Source organism: Lipotes vexillifer, unplaced genomic scaffold (assembly GCF_000442215.2).
Source record: "Lipotes vexillifer unplaced genomic scaffold, Lipotes_vexillifer_v1.1 scaffold70, whole genome shotgun sequence".
NCBI classification, from domain to species: domain Eukaryota; kingdom Metazoa; phylum Chordata; class Mammalia; order Artiodactyla; family Lipotidae; genus Lipotes; species Lipotes vexillifer.
Window position 1 is genome coordinate 4030723 of NW_006789896.1, and position 26641 is coordinate 4057363.

Consider the following 26641-nt stretch of genomic DNA (forward strand, 5'->3'; position numbering starts at 1 on the left):
GGGGGGGGGGGGACAGATATCCCTGACCCAGAGGGCAAATGGCAGTTTGATCACAAATCTGACACCTAGGAGTTGGATGAGTTTTAGTTCTCTAGCTGCTAGATAAAGATAATGTTGGACCCAGGAAGAATGTGAAGAGCCTAACAGAAGTGCTCTGATATCCCCTGAGAAAGGCGCCATAGTATATTTTTTAGACTCATGATCATGATTCTGATAACAGAGGTGCTTCCCCCAACAGCACAAAAGCTAAAACTGAAACAAAGCAAGAAGATTAACATGGCTGTGTAGCAAGAATAATGTGCAAATCTATAAGTTATTTTCTACAGCGATGAAAAATAATTTGCTCCTTAATCTACATTTTCACTGCTCTCTATCTATACCTTGATGATAATTCTCATTACACTGTTACCATAGTTATATGATTGCATATGACGTCCTTTCTAGAAAGTGAGTTCCAATTACTTTTTTTTGTATAACCCGTATCTGCATTAGATATCTGCACAAAAAATATTTGCTCAACTGATGTGGTGCCTATGTCTCTTACGACTTAAATATAAATTCTTAAAGCCAAGATGGTTGAATTACTGGAATTCGGGCAAGTCCAGATACATGCCATACCCTGTATCTATTTTTGCTTCTCAACGTAAAAATAGTTCAGATGGTTTGTTTTCAATTGTGAGACAGAATTCTGCCTGCAGTGACTTAAGCAGCCAAGTTATACTGAAAGTGGCCTGGAAAAAAAAGAGCGTGGGGAGTGGAGGTGGGGGAAGGGAACAAGTGGACTCTGGAAAAGCTGACTTAGCCACACACTTCCCATCTGTGTGTGAAAACGTAAAACCAAAAATGCATTCCGTTGGCAAGAACAGGAACCACAGAGGGGCCATGCAGGCCAGGCTACCAGCATTCCCTCACACGTACCTACTGCAAAGACAAATCTACCTTTGGGTGAGGTGGAGAGATGGAACCAAGTCCGAAAGGACACAGAATTAGGCCAAAATGATTTTCGTAGAGGCAGTGAATGGCCTGGTTTCCAGTAAACAACGGGGCTGGGACGTGGAGAGCCACTCAAAGAAACCCTCGTGAGTCTCCAAAGATTGATGTCCTCATCATCGGGCTCTGACAACTCAGTGAGATGGGCCCCAGTAACAGTGGACCAGGTGAGAGCTTCAGTGTTCCGATGCCCCACCAAGAAAGGCCGTGTGGTACTATCTAACCTTCACGGAAGAAGGCTAGGGGGCCCACGGGAACTCTGTCCAGGCTCCTGGCCCAAGCTCTCTCCACCAGCCAGAGACCAGGAACATCCTTGCATTCTGACCTTAGAAATTAATGTTTCCCAAGATTCTACACTACTGTACAACTGTCCCTCCTCCAATCATATTTTTAAGAAGTTCCAGAACTGCAAGAACCCATTTAGTCCAAACCTGCCACTTGACAGACTGTGAAACTGAGGTCCAGAGACCAAGTTCGCGTGGCTTATCTCAGTGGCAGGACTGGGCCCTGAGCCCTGGGCTTCTGCCTTCTCATAGTGCAGAGTGCTTCCTCTCAGCACATGCCTTGTCTTGTCTTCACGGACTCAGTCTTTTCAAAAAAGTATTGTTTCAGCCCCTTTCCTTTCTCCGCCACAGATTACGTTTCAGGCACTCAGTTCCCCATACAATGGCAACCCTATTTATACAAAGCTGTAAACAACAGGGAGAAGAGGGGGAGGGCTGGTAATAGATTTCCACCAGGACGTTCCTGACCTGCTTTTTTTCAACCTCGGTAATTAGAAAGGCAGTGGGTCTGTGGGAATTATTCATACGCAGCAAGAGCCATACACTATACATTTATGTTAAACATGTCAAATCCGATTGAAATCATGCCTGCCAGCACCATATTCCATAAACACACTTTTCCCTAGCAGTTGCCCAGATCTTGCCAGCCCATTAAGACCTCCTTTAATAGCAGTCTTCCACAGATTCAGATCAGGGATGCTCCGCTGCACTAATTGCTGTGTGTTAGGTGAGCATCATGGATTTAAAAAAATTAATAAAATAAAATCCCTTCAAGCTATTCCCCTTGAAAAGCAGTGCTCAAACTACAATTCCAAACCAAAATTTTACAAAAATACAAACATGGACATCAGTTAGGGATTTCTGAAGAATTATGTTGTCATTTTAAGTTGGAGTGTTGCCCCATCTTTGTTTGTTTGTTTTTTAAAATCCCAATATCCCCCAGGTCATCTTGTCTCAAATTAGCTTAACTAGACCCAGCCAAGTGCTCCGTGGCTAGAAACCATGGCGGCTACAGGATTTAAATAACCATCTTGCTATGATTATTTGCCAAGGGTTCAATTTTTTTCCCCAATTATTGGTGATAAAGCATTACATTAGTTGTATATCACTTAATTTATAGCAATTAATGATTGACTGGATAATCGCTGCATTAATTATTGTTCAGTTGCTGACACTGGGGGCTCTTCAATCTACAACACACACTTTCAAATCCACACTGCTAAAAGAGAACAAGCGATCGCTTTCACATTTTAAAAGAGAAAACCACAAAGTTGGATGGTGGAAATGGCTGTGCATTAAGGAAGAGGCTTTGAATCAAAGACCCTTTCCGCACCCTCTGGTGGCCCACAGGAGCACTTTACACTTGCCTTGAGTAGATGTGACCCGAGGTGTCTACTAAGGACTCGTCCATGTGCCACCACGTCCCATCATGGAACCCAGGCTGCGGCTGGTGGGTGTCACTTGTCTGTGTTCCAAGGCTCCCAGAGGCCAAGGTCATTGGCTAACTGGTGGGCTTCCTGACTCCAAATATAGAGAGTTCTTTCCACCTCACCAACCTGCTTTCAGACTGAGCATGACGCTGCCTTACTACGAGTCACGTTCGTGGCTGACAGTCCCACTCATTTCGAACATACAGGTGGCAGTCATGTTAACTGTTTTCCACTGCATAACTTTAGGAGAGTGCTGTACTCTACACTCAGAATGGGGGTGACAATGGGATCAAATGATTAGACTGAAAACGTCCATTCTTGGAGAGATGTATAATGAACTCCTAAGAGCTTGGGCTCTGTCCTAAGAGCATGTGGAAGAGCCAGTACGCAAAGCCGAACCTGCTCAGATGCCTTTTGGCAACTTGCTTGAGCTCTCCCGGGCTCCATTCACTTATCTACAAAATGGCGGGAGCGGGGACAAGGGGGTGGTTCCTTCCAGTACCTATTCCATGGCACTGGGGGTGAGAATCAAGTGAGAATAATCGTATATAAAGCAGTGCTGCCCAACTCTTCTTCATACGGCAGCACACACAGAAAACTAGCTAATGAGTATCAACAGATGAAGCTGCACTTGCCCCTGGCCTGAGCAGCCCCTGGCCTCCGCAGGCCAGCCCAAGGGCTATGGAGATCAGTATCTGTGACCATTCATGGCACGCTGGCTGGGCAGGACAGGTGCAATCTGGCACGCAGTTACAGCTCGACGTAGCCTGAATAATAACTGCAAAGTACAATGAGAGCTGCAGACACATTCTTTCAAGGTTGGTTTTGCTCCTGCTGAGTACCTCTAGCTGCACTGGCCAATACGGTAGCTGCTAGCCACAGGCTACTGAAATTTACATTCACTGAAATTAAGTAAAATTTAAAATTGAGCTCCTCAGTGATGCTAGCTACATGTCAAGTACTGAATAGCCCTGTGTGGCTAGTGGCTGCTGTACTGTACAGTGTAGGTGCAGAACATTTTAATTGACACAGCACTGACCTATAGTAATACTGTTTGGTGACCACGGGTGTTCCTGAAATACCCAGTAGAGGTGTATGCTCCCTGAAGGCAAGGCCTGTAATCTCAAGGAACTTGTGCCCCGCATGTGGCAGGGCCCCAACCACTGACCATGGGATTGATGCTCTCATGCATCAAATCACTATCCTGCTTGTCCTGCTGCCACTCAAGGTAAAAGACCTGACTCCTAAATAAAAGAAGCCCAAAGAGGGTCCATTACCAACAGACATAACAAAGGAAATCAGGAAAACTAGGGCACCTACCAGGCACTGGTGGGGTACCACGGACACCTAAGGGGACAGGAGGAATCCCCAGTGAGCAGCTTGCGGGATCTTGGTTCCCAGGCTGGAGGTCAGGCCCGAGATCCTGTGGTGGGAGCTCCAAGTCTAAACCGCTGGACTAACAAGAGAACCTCAGACCCCAGGGAATATTAATCAGAGCGAGGGCTCCCAGAGGTCCTCATCTCAGCACCAAGACCCAGCTCTACCTAACTGCCTACAAACCCCAGTGCCGGACGCCTGAGGCCAAAGAACCACTAAACAGGAATACAGCCCCATCCATCAATCAATCAATCAATCAATCAATCAATCAATCAATCAATCAATCAATAAAACGACAAAAAAAATATGTTACAGACAAAGGAGCAAGATAAAAACCTACAAGACCAAATAAATGAAGATGAAATAGACAAACTACCTGAAAAAGAATTCAGAGTAATGATAGTAAAGATGATCCAAAATATTGGACAAAATGGAGAGAATACAAGAAATATTTAACAAGGATCTAGAAGAACTAAACAGCAAACAAACAGTGAGCAACAACACAATAACTGAAATTAAAAATACTCTAGAAGGAATCAATAGCAGAATAACTGAGGCAGAAGAAGGGATAAGTGAGCCGGAAGATAAAATTGTGGAAATAACTGCCAGGGAGCAGAATAAAGAAAAAAGAAGGAAAAGAATTGAGGACAGTCTCTGAGCCCTCTGGGACAACATTAAACTCACCAACATTCGAATTACAGGGGTCCCAGAAAAAGAAGAGAAAAAGAAAGGAACTGAGAAAATATTTGAAGAGATTATAGCTGAAAACTTCCCTAATATGGGAAAGGAAATAGTCAAGCCCAGAGAGTCCCATACAGGATAAACCCAAAGAGAAACATGCCAAGACACATATTAATCAAACTGTCAAAAATTAAATACTAAGAAAAAAATATTAAAAGCAGCAAGGGAAAAACAACAAGTAACATACAAGGGAATCCCCATAAAGTTAAGAGCTGATCTTTCATCAGAAATTCGGCAAACCAGAAGGGAGTGACAGGACATATTTAAAGTGATGAAAGGGAAAAACCTACAACCAAGATTACTCTACCCAGCACGGATCTCATTCAGATTCGACGGGTAAATTAAAAACTTTACAGACAAGCAAAAATTAAGAGAATTCAGCACCACCAAACCAGCTTTGTAACAAATCCTAAAGGAGCTTCTCTAGTCAGGAAACACAAGAGAAGGAAAGGACCTACAATAACAAACCAAAACAATTAAGAAAATGGTAATAGGAACATACCTATCGATAATTACCTTAAATGTAAATGGATTAAATGCTCCAACCCAAAGCACAGACTGGCTGAATGGATACAAAAACACCACCTGTATACATGCTGTCTACAGGAGACCCACTTCAGACCTAGGGACACATACAGACTGAAAGTGAGGGGGATGGAAAAAGATATACCATGCATGTGGAAATAAGAAGAAAGTTGGAGTAGCAGTTTTCGTATCAGACAAAGCAGACTTTGAAATGAAGACTATTACAAGAGACAGAGAAGGACACTACATAATGATCAAGGGATCAATCCAAGAAGAAGATATAACAATGGTAAATATTTATTCACTCAACATAGAAGCACCTCAATACATAAGGCAAACGCTAACAGCCATAAAAGGGAAAATCGACAGTAATACAATCACAGTAGGAGACTTTAACACCCCACTTTCACCAATGGACAGATCATGCAAAATGAAAATAAATAAGAAAACACAAGCTTTAAGTGACACATTAGACAAGATGAACTTAATTGATATTTATAGGACATTCCATCCAAAAACAATAGAATACACTTTCTTCTCAAGTGCTCATGGAACATTCTCCAGGATAGACCATATCTTGGGTCACAAATCAAGCCTTGGTAAATTTAAGAAAATTGAAATCATATCAAGTATCTTTTCCGACCACAACGCTGTAAGACTAGATAGCAATTACTAAAAATTAGAAACACATGGAGGCTAAACAATACACTACTAAATAACCAAGAGATCACTGAAGAAATCAAAGAGGAAATCAAACAATACCTAGAAACAAATGACAATGAAAACACAACAACCCAAAACCTATGGGATGCAGCAAAAGCAGTTCTAAGAGGGAAGTTTATAGCAATACAATCCTACCTCAAGAAACAAGAAACATCTCAAATAAACAACCTAAACTTACACCTAAAGCAATTAGAGAAAGAAGAACAGAATAAAACCCAAGGTTAGCAGAATAAAAGAAATCATAAAGATCAGATCAGAAATAAATGAAATAGAAACAAAGAAAACAATAGCAAAGATCAATAAAACTAAAAGCTGGTTCTTTGAGAAGATAAACAAAATGGATACCATTAGCCAGACTCATCAAGAAAAAAAGGGAGAAGACTCAAATCAGTAGAATTAGAAATGAGAAAGGAGAAGTAACAACTGACGCTGCAGACATACAAAGGACCATGAGAGACTACTGCAAGCAACTATACGCCAATAAAATGGACAACCTGGAAGAAATGGACAAATTCTTAGAAAAGCACAACTTTCTGAGACTGAACCAGGAAGAAATAGAAACTATAAACAGACCAATCACAAGCACTGAAATTGAAATTGTGATTAAAAATCTTCCAACAGGGCTTCCCTGGTGGCGCAGTGGTTGAGAGTCCGCCTGCAGAAATACAAAAAATCATGAGGGATTACTACAAGCAACTCTATGCCAATAAAATGGACAATCTGGAAGAAATGGACAAATTCTTAGAAATGCACAAACTGCCAAGACTGAATCAGGAAGAAATAGAAAATATGAACAGACCAATCACAAACACTGAAATTGAAACTGTGATTAAAAATCTTCCAACAAACAAAAGCCCAGGACCAGATGGCTTCACAGGCGAATTCTATCAAACATTTAGAGAAGAGCTAACATCTATCCTTCTCAAACTCTTCCAAAATATAGCAGACAGAGGTACACTCCCAAACTCATTCAACGAGGCCACCATCACCCTGACACCAAAACAAGACAGACAAAGATGTCACAAAAAGAGGAAACTACAGGCCAATATCTCTGATGAACACAGATACAAAACTCCTCAACAAAATACTAGCCAACAGAATCCAACAACACATTAAAAGGATCATACAACATGATCAAGTGGGGTTTATCCCAGGAATGCTAGGATTCTTCAATATACGCAAATCAATCAATGTGATACACCATATTAACAAACTGAAAGATAAAAACCATATGAATAATCTCAGTAGATGCAGAAAAAGCTTTTGACAAAATTCAACACCCATTTATGATAAAAACTCTCCAGAAAGTAGGCATAGAGGGAACCTACCTCTACATAATAAAGGCCATATATGACAAACCCACAGCCAACGTCGTTCTCAATGATGAAAAACTGAAACCATTTCCTCTAAGATCAGGAGCAAGACAAGGTTGCCCACCCTCACCACTATTATTCAACATAGTTTTGGAAGTTTTAGCCACAGCAATGAGAGAAGAAAAAGAAATTAAAGGAATCCAAATCGGAAAAGAAGAAGTAACACACTGTCACTGTTTGAGATGCCATGATACTAAACATGGAGAATCCTAAAGATGCTACCAGAAGACGACTAGAGCTAATCAGTGAATTCGGTAGAGTAGCACGATACAAAATTAATGCAGAGATCTCTTGCATTCCTATACACTAATGATGAAAAATCTGAAAGAGAAATCAAGGAAACACTCCCATTTACCATTTCAACAAAAAGAATAAAATACCTAGGAATAAACCTACCTAAGGAGACAAAAGACCTGTATGCAGAAAGCTATAAGACACTGACGAAAGAAATTAAAGATGAGACAAACAGATGGAGACATATACCATGTTCTTGGATTCGAAGAATCAACATTGAGGATGTAACTCCACTACCCAAAGCAATCTACAGATTGAATGCAATCCCTATCAAACTACCAATGGCATTTTTCACAGAACCAGAACAAAAGAACTTCACAATTTGTATGGAATCACAAAAGACCCCGAATAGCCAAAGCAATCTTGAGAAAGAAAAACGGAGCTGGAGGAGTCAGGCTCCCTGACTTCAGACTATACTACAAAGCTACAGTCATCAAGACAGTACGGCACTGGCACAAAAAGAGAAATATAGGTCAATGGAACAGGATAGAAAGCCCAGAGATAAACCCATGCACATATGGTCATCCTTATTTTTGATAAAGGAGGCAAGAGCATACAATGGAGAAAAGATAGTCTCTTCAATAAGTGGTGCATGAATGGACAGCTATATGTAAAAGAATGAAATTAGACCACTCCCTAACACCATGCACAAAAATAAACTCAAAATGGATTAAAGACCTAAATGTAAGGCCAGACACTATAAAACTCTTAGAGGAAAACATAGGCAGAACACTCTGTGACGTAAATGACAGCAAGATCCTTTTTGACCCACCTCCTAGAGAAATGGAAATAAAAATAAACAAATGGAACCTAATGAAACTTAAAAGCTTTTGCACAGCAAAGGAAATCAGAAACAAGACCAAAACACAACCCTCAGAATGGCAGAAAACATTTGCAAATGAAGCAACTGACAAAGGATTAATCTCCAAAAGTTACAAGCAGCTCATGCAGCTCAATATCAAAAAAGCAAACAACCCAATCCAACAATGGGCAGAAGACCTAAATAGACATTTCTCCAAAGAAGATATACAGATTGCCATGAAACACATGAAAGAATGCTCAACGTCATTAATCATTAGAGAAATGCAAATCGAAACTACAATGAGATATCATCCCACACCGGTCAGAATGGCCATCATCAAAAAATCTACAAAAGAAGAAATGCTGGAGAGGGTGTGGAGAAAAGGGAACTCTCCTACACTGTTGGTGGGAATGTAAATTGATACAGCCACTATGGAGAATGCTATGAAGGTTCCTTAAAAAACTAAAAATAGAACTACCATATGACCCAGGAATCCCACTACTGGGCATATACCCTGAGAAAACCATAATTCAAAAAGCGTCATATACCACAATGTTCACTGCAGCTCTATTTACAACAGCCAGGACATGGAAGCAACCTAAGTTTCCATCGACAGATTAATGGATAAAGAAGATGTGGCACATATATACAATGGAATATTACTCAGCCATGAAAAGAAATGAAACTGAGTTATTTGTAGTGAGGTGGATGGACCTAGAGTCTGCCATACAAAGTGAAGGAAGTCACAAAGAGAAGAACAAATACCATATGCTAACACATATATATGGAATCTAAAAAAAAATGGTTCTGATGAACCGAGGGGCAGGACAGGAATAAAGATGCAGATGTGAAGAATGGATTGAGGACACGGGGAGGGGGAAGGGTAAGCTGGGATGAAGTGAGAGAGTGGCATGGACATATATACACTACCAAATGTAAAACAGATAGCTAGTGGGAAGCAGCTGCATAGCACAGGGAGATCAGCTCGGTGCTCTGTGACCACCTAGAGGGGTGGAATAGGGAGGGTGGGAGGGAGATGCAAGAGGGAGGGGATATGGGATATATGTATGCATACAGCTGATTCACTTTGTTATACAGCAGAAACTAACACATCATTGTAAAGCAATTATACTCCAATAAAGATGTTAAAAAAAAGAATAAAATAAATGTTAGGAATGAATGAATGAATGAGTAAATAATTAAATAAATAAATAAATGGAAAGCAGGAATCCCATTCCAATGTAAAAATAAATAACAAAAGAAATATTTTAGTAAAGCTTATCCATTCCTGCACCAAACCCCAAAGTACATAATCAATAGCTGAGAAAATGCCAATTATCCAGGTCCATTTGAAATATTATTAATCTGCATCCTGAGCAGCCACTAATCAACAGGACAAATTGTGAAATCACTATTTATTTATTTGCCGGGAGGAAGCACTCCCCAACACATTTAATCAGATAGGAACAGCTCAATTTAGGGAGTGAATGGAACAAACGCAGACATTTTTTTATAAAATACTAAGGATCCCAAAGAAAGCTCAGGAGAGGTTGCTGGCACCTAAATCGATTCCAAGATCAAATCGGCCCAAGTACCTTAATAAAGCCTGTCATTACACACTCAAACAACATAGACAAAATTATGCTTCAGGTCAAAAGAGGATCGCTTGCAGAAGTCAGGGAAGAATTTTCCCCTCGCCCTTTACTACTGTGCAACTGGCAAGATGCATCTCTGAGTTATTCACTCCCCCTCTCTCTCTCATACAGATAAAGATTAAGTATGTTCCTTGAATGACTGAATGAGAAAGTGGAGCCTTATTAAAGACATTGGATTTTTGGGGTGCTCATTTTAAGTCTTCATGTAGTCTCCTGACTGCCCAGCATGTCTGCCAGTGCTGTGAAGACACATTCCCACTGAATTATAAACACTTTGAATGAGATTTAATTGAACCGCCCCCAACAAAGCTGGCTGTAACCTGGTGTAAGGATTAGAGTAACACATACAAAGTGCCCGGCACAGAGCCTGGCACACAGTAAGAGCTCTGCAGACGGCCGCTACTTCTTGTTGTTCTCTCAGTGTCCTTAACACACAGAATGCAGGAAACATGCACCACATGCCATTTGCACAGTCCCATGAAATCCTTCTATGTTGTTCCCCTCAGCTTCTCAAAAAACACTGCCTGGCAACAGTTTTACATTCAAATGGGAGGACCTCAAGAGAAATTGCCACTAGGTTTCCTCATTTTATTTAACTAAACTGAAAACAAAACCAAAAAAACCCTCCTGATACAGAGTCACTATATGCCAGGCACTGTTCCAAGCTTCCCATATTCAAATAACCCTCACAGCAATGCCATGGAAGTGGGGGCTGTTCTTAACTCCCATCTCACGGGAGAAAACTGAGGCACAGAAAGGTACCTGCAGCGAGGTCACAGAGCTAGTACATGGCAGAGGCAGGATTAGAAACCAGGCACCCGTGGGCTTCCCTGGTGGCACAGTGGTTAAGAATCCGCCTGCCAGTGCAGGGAACATGGGTTCGAGCCCTGGTCCGGGGAGATCCCACATGCCACGGAGCAACTAAGCCCGTGTGCCACAACTACTGAACCCGTGTGCCACAACTACTGAACCCGTGTGCCACAACTACTGAAGCCCGCATGCCTAGAGCCCATGCTCCACAACAAGAAAAGCCACTGCAATGAGAAGCCCGCGCACCACAACGAAGAGCAGACCCCGCTCGCCACAACTAGAGAAAGCTCGCGCGCAGCAACGAAGACCCGAAGCAGCCAAAAAATAAATAAATAAAAGAAAAGAAAAAGAAACCAGGCACCCAAATTGTGAAAACAAAGGACGGATTGGCCTGGAAGGTGACTCAGTCTTCAAACCGTGTCTGTGAAATCCTCTTCCCCAGCTCACTTCCTCCAGGCAGATGTGTATTAAACATTGCTGCCTGCAAAGTCTGTTTAGATCTCACCACCTTAATATTACAGCGAAGTCTGGGATCCTGATCCACGCGAAGCAACACAGGACAATCCTCCCCACACACTGAATGGCCGTCGAGCGCGGACCTCCATCCCCTACTCACTGGTCCCACCTTCCAGATCTTCCTAGGGAGCTAGCTCACCGTGGCCCTCAGTATTAGCTCAAGCAAAGGCCCCTGGACACCACAGAGCCCAGTTCAAAAGGGGGCCATGAGCAGCACAGATGGTAAAATTCGTCCAGTGTGCCCGTCAGTCACTCAGCTACCAGGATGCCTAGGAAACGCAGGACAGCGCCACATCACCTGCGGGGCCGGATCCCTACCAATACTTAGAAGCTGTTACACTCAAATTTCTCTTTTCTAGGCTGAACAGCCCCAATTTCTTTCAGCGTCTTCTCAGAGGCAGTATTTCTCAGCCTTCAGTCATTTTCATTGCTCTCCCCTGGCCTCTCTCCAAGATTCTGTATCTTGTTTAAATAGTAAAGGCCAACAGTGAACATGATTTAAGAACAGTCATGCCTGGAAAAGTAACAAAGGCCCAACCAGTATGGACTCCAGAGGTAAATATTTCCTCAAAAAACAACAACAACAAAGTATTACAATATTAATAATGGAAGGCAGTAAGAATTAGGTTGACCAAATAAAATAATTTCTGTTGCTTGTCATATCATTTCCTCTAATTATAGTGGTGGTTTCTGGGAGACTTCTCTGTCCCAATAAGTCTTCTCAGAAATGGCCTTGCTAGCACTGACATATATACACTACCAAACGTAAAATAGCTAGCTAGTGGGAAGCAGCCGCATAGCACAGGGAGATCAGCTCGGGGCTTTGTGACCACCTAGAGGGGTGGGATAGGGAGGGTGGGAGGGAGGGAGACACAAGAGGGAGGGGACATGGGAACATATGTATACGTATAACTGATTCACTTTGTTATACAGCAGAAACTAACACAACATCGTAAAGCAATTATTCTCCAATAAAGATGTCAGGAAAAAAAAAAAAAAAAGACTTTGCTCCTCCTCGAAAAAGACCTAAGCTTTTCTTCTCAGTCTCAGCAATTCTTCCCTTGATACAGAAATCCTATCATCTTGCGAGAAGGTCATTCGCCCCTTCTCTCAACACCAGCTTTTCCAGAAATAGCACTTCCTTTCCTGACTTCTTCAATTTCTCCTGCTTCTGGTAAGACATCCTCCTGCCTGGCTGTGCCGCCTGCCTCCCCTTTGAGGCCAGGGTAGGACACCATGAACACGCAGAGCTGCCCAGGCCCCCAAATGCAGGATGAAGCCCACCCTGCATTGCTGACTCCTTAGAGATTCAGGGGTGACACTGATCCAGTTCCACACTGCAAATCCCTCCATGGGGCTTGGGAGCAGGTGGGACAGGGCCCTGGACCTTCCATGGAGGAAGAATCGCATCAAGGGCAAAACAACAATGGGGAGGAGGTGCTAAAGAAATGTGGCCTCAACACCAGCAGCCCCTAGCACAGGGCCAAACACCTGGATGCTCGCTCTATAAACAAGCTGGTGTTGGGGCCATTTCAAACAACTTTAAAAATTCCTTAATACAACATAATAGGAGAAGGAAGGGGACTAACGAAAAAGAGCGAAAATGAAGTCCATCTCCCACCGACACAGAAGCAGCCTAGCTGTTCTGGGTGGATTAAGGATGCTGCGGCCCCCTGACCTGTTGGCCTCACTCCGCCAGCGGGGAAACGCCGGGGGCTGGAGGGCAGCCACACAGCCTACCTGTCCACTTGCTCTGGTCCTTCTCGCCTCCACTCTCCTGGTCTTTAGCAAGCTCCTCGGGATCAGCAGCCGCTTCACCGGGCCCTTCAACATCTTCAGTGGCTTCTTCTGAAAGAGAAGAAAAACAACATGTCAAGGATTAAAAGTAGACAGAAGATGAAGGACTCTTGCCCCCTACTGCAAAGAAGTACCAACCACAAAACACAGGCAGCCAATGCGTGTCCCGCCTCCCCTCCCAGTGGCCCGAGAGGCCGACCGCACTACGGACATGCGAGGTCTGGGTAAGCGGCGGGGGCTTTCCTTCCCCACTCGTTGGCGTGAGCCCACAACTTGCTCTAGATGTGCGGAAACTAGGTATTTCCAGGTGGGTTCTGAATGCCCCATTTGAGCTTTTCTCATTGAAAAGCCAATCCTGTTGAGGAAATAACTCCATCTGATTACCTGAAATCGCACGCAAGTCTTTTACACTTGCAAATGCAAAAAAGGAGCCTCAGGTTTGCTCCTTGCCTAGCTCCTACCACACTGCGAACTGGCATTGAAGTAGACTACACCCAGTCTTTGACCGCTCATAAGGCCTCTCAGTGCCTGTGCACCTGCCAGACCGTGGCGGGAGGTTTTTACAGTCATTCATATTCTGAAGAGTCACAGAGTATCAGCGATATGATTTCATCAATGTGAAGAGGTCTAGAAAACAAACATCTGTGGGCACGCCAGGCATCAGTGGCGAGAAGCTAGATTTGTAGAGAAAGGGAAAAAAGTTTATATCAGAATCATACACCTCCCTTTGAAGTCATTCCATTCTTTACCCACCACTGGCTTAAAACGAACCAAGGAAATTCTCTCCAGCTCAACACACAGTGCTTTAGTGAAGGGAGATGAATGGTCATTTCCAACATTAGGTTACTCACGACGTAAAATGCCACCTGCTTGCCGGAGTGGGAATGAAGAGGATAAGATTCTCTGGATGCTGAGGGCAAGGAAGTGAGACATTTCTCCCTTGATCTCCTGGCCCTCTGGATCATTATCTAAAACATTCATTAAGAATGGGCTAAATGAATGAATAAGGCAGGCAAACCAAGGTGGGTTGATGATTAAATTATTAGGAGACTTCGAAGAGCACAACTTCCTGAGTGTAGAGACACTGAAACCCACGTCTGTCACCTGAGGCCTGCGCTAGACCAGATCCGCGGGACCAGAGGTGATGGTCCAATCTAGGTCCATGAACTTGGAGTTATTCCAACATCACCCTGGGTCCCTCTAGCCCCAACTCTACTTTTCAACATTTCAAGGTGTAATACCCTCCGACCCTCCAGAAACTAATTTCTAAATTTCATCTCACAAAGGAAGTAAAAAGAGTTCAAAGTAAATTGACCTCAGAGGGTATATAAAACACTTGAGGAAGAAAGTATCTATTTAGACCCAGGTTTTCCTAACTCTTCCCCAAAAGACGCTGGAAGACCAAGAGCTGGAAGACGGAACTAGGGATTAGGGAACATGTCTTCATTACCACCAAGAGGGGATGTATGAGGCAGTCATGGGGAACACGGGTGAGAGGAGATACTGCTTATTTTCCTCTCCAACTAAGAGGCTTCCACAAATAATTTCTATGTTTCCTTTCTGTCTCACTGCACAGTCAAGTTAACATCAAGTCTCCCCACGCCCACCCCTAGTTCAAACAGAGAAGAATCAGGCAACCTGGTTTGAAGTCAGTCAGATATACAGCACCATATTAACACGGTACATCCTTTAGTGGGGAAAATATATATACGGAGTGTTACTTGAGCTATAGTAAGCAAGTTACACAATACGCTCTATGTACCGCCTTAATTATGTCCAGGCAGGATGTTCAATGCACATTTTTAGGCTTTTGATAAAACTATTCAACGCTGTAATTACAAAATCCATCTTTGAAAGGTTATACCAGCATTCAGTCAATCAATATCAAATTGAGTCTACCCAGAGTAGCTAGGTCTCTTAAAACATACTCAACTGCCCCAATATAACCTATGATACAAAATACCTGTATGTATGCGTACATTAATCAAATGTGATTATACAAAGAGATGATTCAACAGGCCCTCCCCTCCAGGACACACACACATTATCACCCTAGATGGAGAGTCTGACACCTACAAGATAGGGAACACCCTGATGTGATGAACAGTGTCTGAGGGCGCTGCTCTGCAGAGGAGGGAAAAAACTTACCCACTGGGAGGCTAGCTCCAAGGCCAGTGCCTCTCTCCTATGTATTATGTGGGCTGCACCACCCAAGCAGAGAGTTAAGAACTCATGGTCATTCTGGCACTGACCTCAGTTCTTTGAACCTTCCTGAACAAATCTATCCAGAGACAGAGACTGAAGAATAAGCATATGATTCATGCAATGAGCAAGGAAACCGCATGGCCCTTTGTGACTATTCCCAGAGCCCTCGTTCTCTGAGCCTAGTTGGGTCTTTGCTTTCTTCCCTCCCTGCCCTGCTATAAGCAGAAAAGTGAAGGCAGCTGAGCTCCAGTGAGAGGGCAGAGGGTAGAGGCTGACTCAGGAACTTCTTTTGCTTCTCTCTTTTTCTCCTTTTTTTCTTAAAGATTTAAAAATCAAGTCCTCTTCTCTTTAAGTTTTTAGATTTAATATTATCATTTCTGATATATTAAACACCAAAAAGCTGTTACATGCTTGGTGGAAGAAGAAATGATTGAGAAACTCCTGGACAAGCCAGCTTCCTTCACAAGCAGATCAGTGTCCTCACCCCCAGCTAGAAAACCAGGTCCCCTTCAGCCAAGCAGGTGCTCCCCTGCAGTTCCATACGTGACCTACAGGTGTCGCCCTCTGCATGGCGAGGCCTGGAAGGGCAGCTAGCTGCAGGAGGCAGACACCGTCTGGGCCGCCTAACCTGAGCATGTGGAAATAATACACGTCTTCAAGTGAACTGTCTGGTCCCGGGGAAATAAAATAGGACATTCATAAGCAGTTACACCATCTGCCTTGATACCATCATCATCAACAGCAAGAGGAAAAAAATAGCTCTTTAAAATGGATGAAAGCCCAGGCCGACAGTAACCAGAAAACTGTGAGCTCTGAATACCAATAAAGGTAGAGATACGATTCAAAAACAGAGATATAAACTATGAATTCGTCTGGACAGCTTGGGCCCACAGTGCTCTGTAGGTGGGGTATGTTTTATTGGTCCCCAAAGCCTCCAGTAACCTCACTAAGACCAGGGCCTTGGGCACCCACAGGCAGGGCCTGAGTCTCCCCACGCCAGAACACATGGGAACCAGGGGCAGGATGGCACCCAGCTCTGAAACACTCTGAGCTCCCGCGGCTGGTTAGGTGGCCCACGTCCCCTTTAGGAATGTAGATTTGATACCCACGTGCTCACAGAGCACAGAGCAGAGGGGAGGCTTTTTCCCTGCCGACCACAGAATGCATTTTCTCCCCCACGTAAAGTCAGTGGCAACTGGCTGGGGTCATTACAGAAAGTCTTTTTTTTTTTTCCCCCTATAATATCAGCTACTGACAGATGGTGGGAACAAGTGAAGACCTGATGGACGACAATCCGGTTTTATCTGGAAGATCCTGTTTTTCCCTCAGAAGACAAAGTTAATTCCCTTCCCCAAGAAAGACAACAGCCACTGTGACATTTTTAAGGCCAAAAAAAAAATCAAAACCCTCTTCTCCCCAAAGAATTGAACACTATTTCGGAACACACCAGGAATGCGTTCTCAGGGGCACAGCCAGGGCCGGGGTGAGGAGGTCATCTCTGCTCCCCACGCACGGCCGGTTCTAGCAGGAAGCAGCAGAGCCCGCACCTCTCCGGCCGGCCGAAGGTCTGTTCTTCGGGACACTCCAGACGAGGCGCCTCACACCACCCCCACCGCAGACGCCTGCTTCGTGGCTGCACCCCACAGGAGCCCTCCAACTCGGGCACCCCTCCTGTTGGGCTATATTTTCATGGTAAAGGGTTAGGGAAATAGAAGCACATCTTGAATAACTGTGAAGTCTGGCATCCCTTCTGCCTTCAACTTCCATGTAAAAGACCGGCTGAAGGCCTTTAAAAGAATCTATTTCCATCAGCACCTCTTTTTTTTAACAACTGCTGCTCCCATACAGCGCTCACTAGCACTCGCTCACGTCTCCTGGTTAAGGGCAGAGCCCTCAGGTGTAAGAATTTCAGCAGATAATACAATTCTAAAAGGGAAGGGTTCCTAGGACAGCTTAGGTTTTGGGGGTGATGATACCACAGCTCCAGAAAATTTCCCTTCAGTCAAGGTGGTTTTGCTTACCCCAAACGCAAACTGTTCTCTTAACATACCTTACACTTATCACGTTGGTGAAGGTGACTGCATGACTTCCCAATTTGTGGTGACGTCGGCTCCGGAAGGAGGTGTGTGTGCCAACTGGCAACCCCATGGGGATTTGCAACGATTTTATGAACAACCTGGAAATTGGTCTGTGGAAGGAGCACGAGGCAGAAGCAAAAACAGAGGTGGCATCAGCGCAAAGTCAGCACCCGCCACCACCGCGCACACTCCGAGTGCGTCACCCAGAAAACAACGCGCCAGTTGCTAAAAAAAGGATACTGTTCACCAAATAACTAGGGCTGAGGTCCGTGTCCGCTGGGCGTATTTTACAAGTCACTTATAGACGTGAAGGAAGGGGAGTCCATCAATGACTGAGATTAGTCCTAACTGTTCCTAACTCTTAACGGAATAGTGTGGACTAAGTCAAACCTTCCCCCACCCCTGGCAAAGCCCCCCCCCCCCCCCCCCGGGGGACTTCTTTTTTTTTTTTTTTTTTTTTTGAAAACCCAACATGGTGGCCATTTGCTCGCACTGGGCTTCGAGGACAGAAATTTGGAAATTCTCCTAAGAACCGGGGTGTCCGTACCCAGGGCTCAGGCGACCGCGTTACTTAAATAATACGCCAGTCTGGGATCCCTGAAGAATGAAATTGTTCTTTCCCTTTTCTTTGCGGGGAGCAACGTTTGAGGGCGGGGGGCGGTAAGCTAAAGTGCGTTTGCCTGTCGGCAGGCTCCAGAGCTGAGAAACATTAGCTGTCATGAACCACAATCAAATCAGGTTTGAAATATTTAGCAGTGGCTTGGAAAATGCGGCAGTGCAGCTCTGACAGGCGAGATGTGCACAGACACCCACTTTCCATTATAATGGAAATATCAGGCCTGTTCTGAATATGTATAACCCAGAAAAATGTATTGATTTTTCATTCGGCATTAAAAAAAATGAAATAGCCTGCAGCTGTCAAAAGCCTTTTGTTAAAAGCTCATCTTTCCTGGAATGAGGTTTACCAGAAACAAGTTTTAATTGTGTATCGGACTTCTTCTTTGAAAAACAAAATAACCAATCTGCTTACTTTGAAGATAGGGTTAAAGCTCTTCCTTTCCCCATTTTCAACCTAATTAACCAGGGACAACCGCCGAAGTGGGCGGGAAAGGCCCGGCACACTCTGACCAGCAGGGACACGGAGGGTGGTGGCTACTTTTGCTGGAGCGTCCATGGTGGTGGTGGAGGGATTCCACGACCGTGTCTTGTTTCCTTGTTCCTGTAACTAGAGACTCACTGTAGGACACCTTGGCCTACATCGGCTGTCCTCTTGCAGTGCTGACCGTAACAACTGGAGAACGAAGGCAGAACAGTCCAGCTTGTCCAACCCTCTCGGCCTCTTGTTATCCATAGGAAACCGCTAATGGCTGGACGTACTTCTACAAAGTATGTATGCTTTACTTTGCAAATAGAGGTCAAATCAAATCCTATACAATATGAAAGATGACAGCTAAGGTCTAGATCACTTATTTCGAGTAAGATCCAGTGCATTAGAATTCTGCTACAAGAGTAACTTGTAACAGGATGTGATCTGCCATGGTGACAGAAAGACGGCTCTGCTGCCCCCAGCTGGTCACCCTAGTTCTCCTTCCCTCTCCAGGCCACAGAGGGAGAGGTGAATGGTGGCAGCGCTTGGGGCCGCAACCACAGGGGTGGGCCGCTAACTGTGCCGGTCTCGCTCGTGACACTTTGGCAAGTGTGGTCTCACTGAACGGTGACTGCAGGTCCTATCAGTAGGTGACACTCACTGTGCTCTGGGCTATGCCTTAAACACACGGTGACTCCCAGACTCAGGACGCAATAATCTACTCCGCAACATTCTCAAACACACTTTCTCACATGTTAATGCTGCGGTTTTGCTCCACGATGTCTTTCCATCCCCGATGACGTGGCTGGAAACTGCCTGAGAGGTAGCTTCGAGCCATTAGGTTTTCTGAGTGACACTACCACAGCCCCAGAAATTCTCCCTTAAATCCAGGTACTTTTTGCCTACCGCAAATGCAAACTGTTCTTTTAACACACCAGTCCTTAGACTTAGCATCTTGGTGGAGGTGACTGCATGTTCTCACCATGCACATAAGGTAGGGAACTTATACACCTCCCTGGGAGTCCTTTATGGGTAATCCTCTGAATATTATTTTTAATTGCTGGCAAACACTGCCCATTCCGTTTCCTACATCTTAACAGGGTATAGATTAATTGAAGAAAAAGTCAAATCACAACATGAAGGGCCCAGGATCCGAGTCAACACTGGTGAGCGGAACACTGTGAGATACAACTATCACAGTCCCGGCAGGAATCCTTGCAGGGGTGAAGGATGAGGGCAGGAAGGTGGGGCAGGCAGGGGCTCCAAGGCTGGGGCACTGCTTTCTGTACCAGAAGTGTAATATTTTCCTACCTTCTCAGGATAAGATGCCATTTCTTCCCCAGCAGACATGAGAACTCCAGCGCACTAACAAGAGCCCAAGGCATTCGGTGAAAAGTATGCTCTCCAGGTGGATGACAGGCGCTCTGACCTCCTGCACTCCCGCCTGCCCGGCCTCTCCAGACCCTCCCACAGGTCTGGGGCACAGAGCACGGGACAGGCAGAGGTGCGTCTCCCCCTCCAGGTCGCCCTTGTCTCCGGCGTTTCCCACTTCCTCACCCGTCTAAGCTCTCCACCAGGCCAGGCCATCTTGCTGGGGACTCTTCACCAGCTGGAGTGAACGGTCAGGGGTTAGCCTGGTAGCCCCACAGGGATCTCCCCACCCCAGGGGATTTTTTTTTTTTTTTTTTAATATGACCAAAGTGCTAACCAGCTGTTTGAAACACAACTGCCCTCTTGCAGATGTCATGTATAAAGAATTTCAGCCTCTGAGAGGCAAGAGGGTGTGAGCGGGAGAGGAACAGGGGACTTGGAAAAGATCAGACCCACTCCAGCCCTCCAATGACATGTTCTTTTCTCACGTGCATCCCTTCAGTGATCATTTTACCACAAGAATTCTTTTCACCACTAGGTGTTCATTTACCGAATACACCTGGGGCCGCCATGCCTGGAGTTTCTGGACAAAGCGTGCGAGGCAGTGGAGGCCCGCCAGCCTCGATGGCACGGGGCCGGGGCGAAGGCTCTGCAGGCACACGGGGCAAAGCCAGGAAAGGAGTAGAGGAATTGCCCTTAGCCAATATGGTGATCTGACACCAATCTTATAACCAAAGAATCTCAAAACAGCTGCAAGAGATGTAGAGAACAAGCATATGGACACGAAGGGGGGAAAGTGGCGGGGGGGGGGGGGGGGGGGGGGTGCGGGAAGCGGCCCCTCGCGCCCGCCCTGCCCCTCTCTTGCGCCCCCACCCCACTGCCCCTGGCTTTGGCACCAGGCTAAAAGAATCAACACTCGGAAGGCAAGGCCGGGTATTATTAAAATGACTAATTGGAGAGTAGAGACCATTTACGCTTTTGTATATTTGAAGATCTTGCCACTGTTGATAGAAACAAGAAAAATGGGGCTTGTGCAGCCTGAGGGGGCCTGGGAAGCTGCAGCCGGTGTGCGCAGTCCTGCCGGAGAAAGGGCGGACCGGGAGGCACGCCTGGGAGAGCCTCTGCATCTGCCTGCGGCTCAGCTCACCTCTTGCCGTGAGCGTGGGCACCAGAGAGCGCTCTGCGGGTCCACAGCCCGCCTGGGCCTCCCGGAGAAAACCGCCCCGCTCTGAGCTGTCCTCCTGTGTGCCGTTTCTCCTCTTCCGGGCAAAGCCACTGGGTCATTTGAACAGCTTGTCAAAACCGCGCTAGAATTAAGGGGGTGGGTGGGGTCACGAGAGGAGAAAAAGGGAGGAAACACCTAGAGCCGGTATTGCAAACGGTTCCATTTATCTGTGTTCTCAGCAAAAGCACCTGGGTTGCCCCCTGCAGAAGTGCAGAAAGGATGAAAGCCAATGTGCAGTGACAAAGCACAACGGAACGAAATATGTCGCTGACTCGCCTGGTGGCTATTCCCGGGAAGATTTTTTTTTTTTTTTTTTTTTTTTAAATAACTGAAAGATGTGAGTTCCAGTCTGTAAAATACAAACCCAAGCCCTGAAATGGTCTCAGAATCCACGCTAAACCAGAAATCCAGCTATGTCCCAAGAATCTGAGGAACACTGGGTCCAGCGGGGATCAATTCCCTTGGATTTCTGCAAAGCCGTGATTGCTGCTGCTACATCCACACATGAAATGTGTAAAAAAGGCAAATTCCCCGAGCACGTTTGTAGCGGAGCGTGATGTGATTGTGTTGTCATTTATGGGAAATAATCGCAGGCCCATCTCTCCCCTTCCCCCGCCATTTTCCAGTCCAAATAACCATGAAAAATTACACTTCAATGTCAGGGCGACGACAAAGGAGGTGCGCTCTCTGGGAGCTCAGCGGATTTGCAGGGGTTTTTCCGTGCTTTGGACAAAAACTACCTTCAATTGTACTTCATTGAAAACGTGATCTAACAAATGCATTTTGACGAGTCCTTTTCTCTTCTTCTCCTTTCTTTCAAACAGTACTTTGCACAGTTTAACCTCACAGCAAACTGGAATGTTCTGGAAAGAAGAGGCGAGCAAAATAGAAGGTCCTTGAAACCAAGAAGGGTGGTTCCCCACTCCCTCATCCGTTAAAAACAAAGTCATGGAGAAAAGTACTGATTCTAACTCAGTGTGCTACTGAGAGAGAATGGAAGACAGCAGAGAGTAAATGGTGACGTCTTAACGGCAGAATATTGGATGGGCAAAGGCGAGAAAAGCCAGGGCAAGCAGAAGGAGGGTCTTGATGGAGGAAGAATGGCCTCTTAAGTTTGCTCATCAGAATAAACCGTTTTATAGATTTGAAAGCATCATCTAAGGTGTCTGGACGTACAGTCAGAACTGGAGGGTCATGACCACATGCGGGTGACGAAGGGAAGCCTCTCTGGTGGGGTACCGCTCCCCCCCCTCGTCCCCCCTCCTCTACAGAAAGGGACGTTTTTCAACCCAACAGATCTGCCTGAAAGCTTTTTAACATTCCAGGTGTGAGGACTGAGCAGTCCCTACAAGCATCCATCTTTCAGTAACACCTGGTTTGAAATAAACACTGCCAGGCTCCCATGGTTAGAGGGGAAAAGACCAGAGAGATAAACACACATGAGTGATAGAAAAAGTGTAAATTAAAAAAATTAACAGTTTCCATTAAAGAAGGCTGGTATCACCTTCCGAGTCAAAACTGACTGGGCTTGTCAGAGAGAGATCTTATGCTTAATGCAAAACAAAACAAAACTAAATCTATGATGTGTTTCCTAATTTATTTATTTTTACTTGGAAAATGTTGGAAATACATAGATGGAAAAAAAAAAAAGTCAAGGCAGGCCTATAAGTGTACTTAAGCATCTATATACAAATGAAGGTGTATGGGAAATGAACAGGATGTACCAGAAGTGATATCAGATGATGGTGATTAGAACCTAATGGGTATAAGTGAAACCTTGTGGGAGGGCTCTGGTAACGGGAACGCCAATGCTGATGGACGCAATATATACGGGAATGATAGCAAGGAGGGGGGTAGGGGGTGGCCGTGCAGACCCGAGGTGTCACAATGCGGGGGAGACACGATATGACGGCGTCGAAGGGAAAGATGGAATATTTGGGGACAGGACATGCAAAAAAGCAAACTGAAAGAGAAACAGGTAAACATTTCGCCAAATGAATAGCACTCAACAGAGAAGGATAAAACCATGACACCAGGGGTTTGAGTCACATGACACACAAATGAGGGACTCGGGTTTCTAGCCCCTCTGTGGCCTCACTGATACGCACACCGTCCAAAGGGTCTCTAGCCTATTAAGATAAGAGCTTTGCCCTGTGAAGCACAGGATGCATGCAGAAATATTAGTCTACTCCCATCCATGGACCGCAGTGTGAGGGGCTGACTGTCAATGAGCTTCATTCTGCATGATCATAGGCCACTTATATGCACAGCTGGTAAAACCAGCTGATTCATAAAAACAAAGCACCAACAAAGGCTTACACTTTCCAAACCAAATCTGGGAAACAGACATCAGGCTGACTTCAGGCAATGCTGTACCCAGAAAAGCACTGGCTAACCCTGCCCTCCCTTGGCCAGACCCAAGCTACACAAAGGTCACCGCAAACATTAACAGCCTCACACATCCCAGAACGCAGCGCTAGAAACGCACACGAACCAGAACAGCGTTACACCTCCAAGCACGCTGGGGAGTCCTCAGGTGACTACCACGTGTTCACCACCTGGTACAAGCGGCAAAGAACCTGCCTCTGACTCGAGCATTTATGGTCACACCCAAGACACTGAAGGATGCACCTTCACATGGAGAGTCAAAAACTGGGCCAGTGCCCAAAACCATCAAGTCCCCAAATGCGCTTCAGCCTGAAACAACCGGCCAGCAGAAGCAACATGTTTCAGTTGACATTTCCTAGGAAACTGCAGAGAAAGTGAAGCAGGAAGCTGAGGTAAAGAGAAAATCCAAAGGCTTATGTGTTCAAGAGCTTTCCTGCATTAATGGGAGAAAAAGCAGATGGAATTGCTAGATTGTGGTCATTTTTAACATGCACCTTGTATAGCTCTTTTGTGCCCAAAGAGAGAAAGAAAATTCTTGGACCTTCTTCCTCCTTTTTAGAAACTTCCAAAGTTATGCCAATGGTTGAATATAAAGACTGTATTTTAAAAATTTGGATCCTGTACAATGAAATGGTCCTTTTCTACGGTTTAACAAAATGATGCCACCCCTCCCCGCCACCACACCTGCCCTCTCACAATGATTTTAGCTACAGCAGCCCATCCTCAAATCTGCCAGAGCTACTAACTGTATTTTAGTCTCGGCCTTAAGACCCTGTAAGCATCTATTCAGCTTTTCCTCCCGTAAGGTGTTTCTTAGACCTAAGAACAGCCCGGTACCCTTTGAAAAGCAAAGCATCCATTACACACCCCCAAGTTTATCCTGCAATATATCTCAAGGCAAAAAACAAAAACAAAAGAAAAAACCACAGTCGCAATCAAGGCAAACAAAGAACTTAAATTCTAAACTCACACCCATTCTCTTTAATGGTGGGAACGTTTGTAGACAACTAAAACATGAAACCAAAGAGAAACAAAATGTTGCCATGAAATGAGAAAGTCATCGAGGACCTGGGCAGAAAGCGCGATTCTGTGACAAAGAGTTGGTTCTTGGGACAGGTAGGAATAAGGGAGATATACAAGTTTGTAGCCCACATTTACATTTTAAAGAAACAACTTCGGAGGTTTAAGTTCTTCTGTGTGCACACTGCAACTGAGGAAAGTACCAGAAACCTCTCACAGGGAAATCCTTAAGTTAGAATCCTCCTCAAACTTTCAAAAGTGGACAATTTTTTCTAAGTGAATATGGACCCTAAGTAGAGCAAATAAGGAAAAGGAACCCTCACCAAGCAAAATTTTTTGCTTCATTTTGTAAGGCCAATATTTACAGCAAGAAAAGCAGTCAAATAAGCCAGAGGTGTGAATGAAAAGTAGCTAAAATGCAATGCAATATTAAAGATTAGATCATCCAATGATTAGGAAGAAAAAGTGAATGACTCCTCACTTATGGAGCAACATCTTTAAACGTAAAAAGGAGGAAGAGGGCTTCCCTGCTGGCACAGTGGTTAAGAGTCCGCCTGCCAATGTAGGGGACACGGGTTCGAGCCCCGGTCCAGGAAGAAGCCCTCAGACCGCGTAACAACTAAGCCCATGTGCCACAACTACTGAGCCTGCGCTCTAGAGCCCACGAGCCACAACTACTGAGCCCACGTGCCACAACTACTGAAGCCCGTGCGCCTAGAGCTGGTGCTCCGCAACAAGAGAAGCCACCGCAGTGAGAAGCCCGCGCACCGCAACGAAGAGTCGCCCCCGCTCGCCGCAACGAGATAAAGCCCATGCGCAGCAACGAAGACCCAACACAGCCAAAAATAAATAATTTTTTTTTAAAAAAGGAGGAAGAGGAGGCGGAATAAAGAGGAGGATTTAGACAGTAACCAATGAGATACTTTCCAAAAAAAGAAACAAAACCCTAGGTAAGAGTGTATCTTAAATACATATGGCAGAAAAAATTCAATTTTTGAAAAGAGTCAGTCTATGAACTGACTCAACTACTGAAAAACTTTGGTGACAGGTTGGAAAGAACAGGGATTGTTCTAGGAGAAACGAAATGACAGAAACTGGGCCTTAAAGAAAAAGAAGTTCAAGAACGGAGACAAAAATGGGTCAATGGACTAAAAAATCGAGCTGTATAAAATTTACCTTGATACAATTAAGGTAGTGAAATCAAAAATTTGTGTGCTTTAGAAATTCTAAAATGATATAAATGTAAATATATAAAATATAAAATAGGTAGGGTAGTCCAGACAAGGAGAAGGCATGAAAGCATGAACACGAGTAAAACAGATTTAGGAAACAGAAATAATGGCTGTTTGCAGCAACCCGGTCATCAGAGGGATCTGCCTTCATTTTGAGAGATTTGGCGGAGCTGAAGCACCTCAATTCTACAAACTAGGAGACCAGGGCCTAAAGAAGGGAAGGGCTCCAAGACCACACAGTGAGACAGCCCAAAGGAGGGTCTCCAAAGGCGGCCGAGGGGCACCAGCCACGGAGGGAACAAGCGGTCATGGTGACACTTACGCAGGCAGACAAGCACTGAAAGGTGAGGCCTGGCACCCTGCTCCCTGGACGCTGGCTCCTCAGGAATCTTCCTCAATTAAAGCTGTGATATTGAGGCAAATGGATTCTAATAGTGGTACCATAGTTGTTCAAAGCAACTTCTAGTTTTGCTTTATATTTTGAGACAAAAGGCACAGCATGGATAAAAATGGCCTCACCCAAACCAAAATGAACCAAAAATCAGCCCCTAAGAACACAGATATGCATGCTTCTAAGCAAACAGTACCCTGTTAACTTCCTGCCACTGGCAACGTGGTACCCAAAGGAAAACCATCACGTTAAAGACAGGACAAGCCTGCCTCTCTCCCTCTCCCTCTCATTCTCTCCCTCTCTCTCTCCGCCCCCCCCTGCCTCCAC

The 26641-nt window shown here is 45.0% G+C and overlaps 1 protein-coding gene across 1 annotated transcript in view; it reads right to left on the reverse strand.

The window, feature by feature from the left end:
- ZFHX3 (zinc finger homeobox 3) overlaps positions 1-26641 on the reverse strand; it is a 170691-nt gene that overhangs the window by 38699 nt on the left and 105351 nt on the right. The window contains exon 5 of the mRNA XM_007462992.1: positions 13288-13368. Within this exon, the coding sequence (XP_007463054.1) occupies positions 13288-13368 (81 nt within the window). The remainder of the gene's footprint in view (positions 1-13287; positions 13369-26641) is intronic.